The sequence below is a fragment of the Pinus tabuliformis genome, chromosome J (genome assembly GCF_031772625.1).
Source record: "Pinus tabuliformis cultivar Carrire ecotype Pingquan chromosome J, CPIR1, whole genome shotgun sequence".
Lineage (NCBI taxonomy): Eukaryota > Viridiplantae > Streptophyta > Pinopsida > Pinales > Pinaceae > Pinus > Pinus tabuliformis.
Window position 1 is genome coordinate 1,260,243,140 of NC_142295.1, and position 7,676 is coordinate 1,260,250,815.

Genomic DNA, 7,676 nt, shown 5'->3' on the forward strand with positions numbered 1-7,676 from the left:
GAATTTTATTTTTCTGGTTTCTATACATTTTTCTTTAATATATGTGAAAGTTAAAGTTTTATGTAATAGAAAAGAGATTTCCAAACATGGAAATCATATCTTAGGCTGGTTATATATTATCAAGTTGTAAGTTTCTAGTTACATTCCCACATATCTCATCTAGCTTTGCGAGATTAAAAAATTGTTGAATAAAAAGGGTTAGACTTTCTCATTGCCAACATTATTTTAGTGTCCATCATAAAGAGTAATTTTTACTATTTTATTTTATTTTTTATTTTGAATTCTAAACAACCAGATATGAGGTTTTATTTTCCTTGTCAACAAAGTATTACTTTTAATTTTTTATCATATTTTTGTAATTGCTATTTCTCGCAAGCAACTTGAGAAATCCTAGGACATAATTACTTTACTTTCAAAATTAGATAAATATTTTCAAGTTTCTTTTGATTTCTTTACAAAATACTTTTACGTCTCTTGATTTCAACCAGAGCGTCAACTTCAAGTGACTTACCTCTTATCCTTCATGAAGAGTGAAATTGTTCAGACATAAGACAATTTATCAACATTCTTGATGATTATGAGCACATCTTTTTAGGAAAAGAAGTCATAAAAAGATGTGCTCATAATCATCAAGAATGTTGATAAATTGTCTTATGTCTGAACAATTTCACTCTTCATGAAGGATAAGAGGTAAGTCACTTGAAGTTGACGCTCTGGTTGAAATCAAGAGACGTAAAAGTATCGGGTTGAAATCAAGAGACGTAAAAGTATTTTGTAAAGAAATCAAAAGAAACTTGAAAATATTTATCTAATTTTGAAAGTAAAGTAACAAGTGTATTTAGATTTCATTCTCCACAAAAAAATTAAATGACTTCTTCTAGGAGTTTTAATAAAACAGCTACTTCTTAAGTTTTTTTTTATAATTTAATTAGAATTATGTATAGCAATTTTAATCATGTTGAATCAACAACAACTTTATCCAAAATAATCAAGCAATATGGCGATGTGCCGTCTCTTCTTCATTTAACTCTAGACTTAAAGAAAGATGTAAATGCTACTCCATGGGATGTGCTGTCTCTTCTTCATTTAACTCTAGCAAAAAATCCTCTCCATAAATTCAAAGATCATTTGCCAATTTTTTTGGAAACAAACCTATCTTAGTTAATGAACATTTGACAACCTTTTCAGATGTTTGTCACAATAACGGTGCAAATGACAATGATACATGTGTGTGTCTTTTTGTCAAATTTTTAGATAGGAAACATGTTTTTGATTTCTTTGAGTTACTGTTATAAAAAAATTAAGTGTTTATAATAATAAAGGTGAAACTATAAAATATTCAATTTATGTTTCATGAGTTATATTATCAAATTCTTAAAATAATTAGACCATATAATCAATTAGTCATGTTGTAAAGGACTCGCTGGACTCGTCATGTTACTATCAGGTTAGTCTCTTCCCTCGCTGGACTCGTCATGTTACTATCAGGTTAGTCTCTTCCCTAATCATAATAATTCATCTGCATGGTATAGTTTTTTTTTAATAACAAATAAGTAAATTTGTACTGGTCAAAGACCATTGAATATCTATCTTTTGTCATGTAAATTAAATAATATAACATTTTGTAAGGAAATTTTAGGTAAAATTGTATTCACCAATATTAACTTATAGTCAAAGTTCTTCATCACGGTAGCTAATCTTTGGGATATGGGTGTATTTGAGAAAACAAATTAAAGGATGGTAGAATCTAAATAAATATTGTGATTAAATCTTTAAAATGACATTAAAAATTTGAGAACTATAAAAATTACTTTAAAATTGCATCAACTGATATCTTGCATATTTCATCAATAAATAAGCATTTGAGAATTGGATATTCTTTTGTTGCATTGGTTTCATGATGATATAGGGGAAAATAATAATTTGCATTGACTATAATGTTAATATATGACAAATATATTATGTTTAATTCATTTTGATTATAATTTAACTTAAAATGATTGGTTCACAAATGTTGATTTCAATAATAATATAATCATGCATTAAATACAAGCCTTAAGCCTTTTACAATATTTCCTAGTGTCATCATTCATTGAAAATTTGAAGAAAATGATATTTGTCAATTACATTAATTTTAGCAATATTAATTAGTTGCATTAATTTAAGTGATAATGCATTTCAAAATGATTAGTTGTCTCCATAAAGATTGGTAATTTAGAGAATTATATAGTAAAAGTTGCTACCAATAATGCGATAATTCAATCACAAGATAAAATATAGAATATACATGCATACATATAAGGAAGAAAAGAAAATAGAAAGTAATTATGGAGTCAACAACAAGTATTCTTTATTAATATAGGCAGGGTTTAATTAATATACAAAATGGCCAAGGATTTGGCAATACAATTTTAGGTGAGATTCTAATTTCTTTTTGTTTAAACTGTTTTTTTAATGCATAAATGGATTCAACACCCTAAAAAATCACATATTCTTATCTTGTTTAAAATGCATTTTTGAAAATATAAATGGATTCAATAGCCTCAAAAAACCACAATGCACTTGAACTTTGTCAATCAAACAAATTAAATATATGATTAACTAATCAAATATCCTAAATATATGATTCTTGAAAATATCTGCCAGATTTTGACAAAATTAAAGGGAAAAAATGATTAGAAAAATGGTTATTTTATCTGTTAGTCAGGTTACAGTATTAATATATGGCAAACAATAAAAAAATATTTTACATTTTACATCTTTATCTATTTATGCATTACATAAATGAAGGTAGTTGTGACTTGTAACTTCTTGTTGGTTAACCTGGACAATCAATTGACCAACTAAACTACCTCATTGACAACATCTTTGGTTGAGTTACTCTATGACATTGAACCTTAGCTACTCAATCAAGTGAAATAGTCTCTATGAAGCCCCTCCCACATACATTGAACTTAATAATTACATTATCATCATCTTATTCTATTGGTTTTTTTCCAAACCCTTAAACATTGTAAATGTTTATTACATTTAGAATTGTCTATCTGAAAAATGTTAATGTACAAGGAAGTGTAACTATAAACGACCAAGAATTAATGAATTTGGGATTTATGACTAGCATTATTAATTGCAAAGTGCCAAGAATTAAGGAATTTGGGATTTATGGGATTTATGACTATAGCATTATTAATTGCAAGCATGAAATTTTACTAGTATTGGGATGTGAAATTATCAATTCCAACTAAAGTTTAATAGCTTCCAAATTCTATTAAGAATTTGAAAGCTTATATTTTATTTATTTTAGTGAGGTTGGAAAGAAAAATAATACAGTTTCATTGATTTCAAGAATGAAATGCCAAACTAATATGCATATATTTGAAAGCCAAGATAATGAAAACCATAATGGGAATTGACTGAACAAATATTATGGAAAATAATATTAAATTACATCTCAAAATGTTGTAAAAGTGTTCTCTATTATTAAAAACACTTATCTCTTTTTGTTGGCTAGGTGTGATGTTTTCTACTTAAAAAACATGTATATTTCCATGTTTTGTTATTAAATATTAAAATATATATATGAATTATTCATATAACTAAGATATCCTTGTATATATCCTTGTATACTTAAAAAAAGATTAAATGTGAATTTTTTTTATTACATTTATGAAAATAATAAAATTAAAAAATATACAATAACATTGGACTACTATTAAGAATAATATAACAAAAACATAAATATGAGAAAAATATAATATACAAAAATATGACAATATGATTTTTGATTTATTTTTGGAGAAACACAACGTATCATATAAATACAACCTTATCAACTCTCACATTCTTTTATAATTTAGTATTTACATATCAAAGAATAATTATAACTAATTAGTTCGATAGAAATCATTTAATTTATTCCCAAATCAATCCCTCCTTGTGAGTGATAGGCTTCCCTGAGTGATTCTAGGAGCTAATTTAATTTATTCCCAAATCAATCCCTCCTTGTGAGTGATAGGCTTCCCTGAGTGATTCTAGGAGCTAATATTTCCAATACATCCTGCTTTGATAATTAGACTCGGAAAATGTTGGTTAAAATTTACATTTATTTTTAAATTCAACCGGAAGAGGTGTAGATTTAAATTTAAATTGTACCAGGTCAAAAATTTCACACATGACATCATGGGCAACGTCCATAAATTTTTTCATAGTCTAAATAGTCTAACAAGGTGGAGGAATAGATCGATTTCCGTTCCCGCTTGGAAAAACGTCCGGCCACCCTTCGGAAACTTTGCCACCCTTCGACATTAGTTGCGGTGGAATGTCTGACAGATCCGGGAGTCCTGACGATTCGTGATCACATCTCCCCATGAGTGATGGGCTGTCCCGAGTTGGTGGTCGGTATTCAAATTCCTCCAAAACTACGGGCGATAAATCCCTCCCCATTTGCATGAGCTCGGACACAGAATTGTCTTCCGAACTCTCAAACCAGGCGAACAAGAAGTTATTCCAGGCGAGTAAAACCTAACTTTACATCCTCAGTTTCATGGATCAGTTTTTTGTAGCATCGCCATCCTCTGGTTCCAAAGATTGAAAAATTATTGGTTAGATTAATAGGTGCAGATCTCCATATTGTAATTCTGGTGAGCCAAAACATAGAATTGTTAGACAAACTTTACCAGATAGTCATGCAAAAATTCCATGGCGTGGGATATAAATCGCTGCTGGGTTCGGAGATCGTGAATTCCTATTCTAATGAAGGGCAGAAGCAGATAGCAATGTCAAAAGCACGATCTGAATCTCACTAATGGTGGGTCGACTGTTCAAATCCTCATGAACGCACATCCTCGTCAACCTAGCCATAGTGAAAGCTATTTCCGAAGGATAGTCATCCCACAGGCCCAAATCCATGAAACCTTTAAGTTTCTCCTTAGGATTCGAATCCTCGACCACTCCCTCAATTGAGATGAAATTTGATGTCTTCATCGCTCGCCCATTTCTTTAAGAAAGTCTGAAGGATTTTGACATCTGCAGACACTGATCGAAAGCTACATGCTCCTAAAAAGAGTCCACCAGCCTCCTTTAGTGTTAGATCTAAGAACTGAGGTTGATCATGCCTTCACCATAAGCTACTACAAATAAATATTGACAATATCAAGTGACCCACAATAACACCCACCTTCAACCCACCCACAATCTTCTCCCACCCCATTTCTTTGCAAATAAATCCAGCTAGAATTCCTGTTTTCTTTCGTCAAGCACACCAATTTCAGTCCCTGTATATATTCTTTACTCCACAATACAATCCCAAGCTACATTTATATCTCAATTTGGAAAAACTTATTTGTAACTTCGGTTCTAATTTGGGTTAAAGACTTTTTTAACAGAATTAAGAGTAGCCCCAATTTCTAAAGGCTTGTGAAATAAAAATTCAATTTTGTGTTCTATGTAACGATTTTGATTGTTCACAACGTGGATTTTGATTTTGAAAAAAATTGCAGAGTATGTTTCATGTTCTGGGAAATCTTGTAAGGTAGGGTCTTCCAGTGTAGGAGCTCCTTAGATGGTAAATTTGTACATTGCAAAACCAAAATAGGCTAAATCAAACAGACCATAAATTAAGAATAGGCAATGTTAATCTTCAGAGAATATAAAACTAAAAAAATTACATATCATGCCTTTATGGAAAATTCACAACCTTTATATGATGAATAAAATCATAGATGACCTTTGAACGCTAAGCTTTCAGTTGATACCCAACTCATGAAAAAGGAACTGGAACTCCCTCCTTGAAGAACTCTAGGACCACATCTGAAGCTTCTATAATATTCCCCATCTGAAAATATATTGTTTTTGTTTCCTTTTTGGAAAATGCATCAGATATTTCATTCTTAAACAATATGAAAGTACAAGAATTTACATTACTAAAAGGATCGTCACACAGGTAAAGAATACACTGTATTCCATACACTGATTATCATTCTTCCCCATGAAGATCATTTGAAATTTAGTGTTTTTGTCCCTCACAGAGCTAACATTAGTGTTAAAGGAAAAAACAGAAAATGTTGTTGATCTTAAAGATGGAAATCACTTGGCCATCATTACTTTGACAAATTCCTCATAGTTAATTTGTCCATCACCATCCACATCGGCCTCCCGAATCATCTCATCAACTTCTTCATCAGTGAGTTTTTCCCCTAAATTTGTCATGACGTGGCATAGCTCGGCAGCAGATATGAAACCATTATGGTCCTTGTCGAAAACCCGAAATGCTTCCTTCAACTCTTCTTCAGAATCAGTGTCCTTCACTTTCCGTGCCATGAGATTTAGGAACTCGGCAAAGTCAATGGTACCATTACCATCTGCATCAACCTCATTTATCATATCTTGCAGCTCTGCTTCAGTTGGGTTTTGACCCAAAGAACGCATTACTGTCCCAAGCTCCTTTGTTGTGATACATCCTGTATTCACAGATCATTTAAATATGAAATCAGGCATTACCTACAAATCAATAAAAACCATATCCTTCAATATTTCCAGTAACCGGCCATCAATGAGGCCTAAAGTTCCCATGCTAGATAATTTGAAAACATCCTTCAACTAATGAGAACAACTTGGTATATTTCTTCCCAACCCAGGGATTTTTTCTTTACATATCCCATATATAGAGAAAGTAAAGTAAAACAAGACAGAAATTTCCAAATCACCAAAACCAACCTTTCACAAATTCTGTGAAGGGATTAACAAGACACAAAGAACCAATATCATTAAAAATAAAGAAAACTATGAGAATTGCTTATACTGGCATAGGGGTAAACTCTCCTGACTCTTACCTCAAAAATGAATAAACTCTCAATGAAGATCTAGGTATCATAAAATGATGTAAACTTATAGCTTAAAAACAAGAATGCTCAATGAGACATTTAAAAGCTTCAGCAAACAACATTAGAAGTAACAACTTATATACTGACCATACAAACATCTACAGAAATCTGTAGGGATATTCGTAAGCTTTGCTAGCTCTTCATTTTCCAGTAGGACACTTCACCACAAGCATGAGAAGCTTTAATGAAGGCACAAAATGCACGACCTTTTAAAATTCAAAACATGATAGATCTCTTAGGTAATTACACAACATGCTTTAGTTTAATATGAATATACACTTGAGGAAATATTCAATTCCAAGACAAATAGCTGAAAGCTGTGGTTAAGTTGCGGGGAAAAATCATTAACATTCTAAATTCTCAAAACAGAGTACATACCAGATTGAACATTAATTTCAATTTTAGTTAGAATGTTGCAAAGAAAGAATTCTAAATCAGAGAAACTACTCAAATAATCAAAAGGTGCCATGAGGCTATCTTAAATTCCACTATATCAGACTACATATATCGCACTAATTTATCTTTTTGAGCACACAAGAACTTTTTAAGACTGGTGCACTTAAGAAATCTAACTGTTTTGAAAATTATCCTTGGAAGCTATGAAATGGAATTTCTAGCTCCACCTTATAACTAAAAGTAGGAAATATGACATTTTGGCAGTCATAGGGATACTTATATCTAACAATATCGAAAGCATTTAATTTGGTTTTGATACTCCAACAAAAATTTTTAGTCAGTCTTACATTGAATTTGTGAAAAAAATTATCTGCTTTTTTGAATTATAAAAACACACTG

The 7,676-nt window shown here is 30.9% G+C and overlaps 1 protein-coding gene across 1 annotated transcript; it reads right to left on the reverse strand.

Annotated features, from left to right (window-relative positions):
- Positions 1–6,069: 6,069 nt before the first annotated feature.
- On the reverse strand, positions 6,070–6,453 carry LOC149231807 (calmodulin-2/4). Its single transcript, XM_089376376.1, has one exon. The coding sequence runs from the start codon at positions 6,424–6,426 to the stop codon at positions 6,085–6,087; it is 342 nt and encodes a 113-aa protein (XP_089232502.1). The 5' UTR covers positions 6,427–6,453; the 3' UTR covers positions 6,070–6,084.
- Between the last annotated feature and the right edge of the window lie 1,223 nt (positions 6,454–7,676).

Coding starts and splice junctions, on each gene's coding strand:
- LOC149231807 (XM_089376376.1), bottom strand. CDS start 6,426: ATGCGTTCTTTGGGTCAAAACCCAACTGAAGCAGAGCTGCAAGATATG.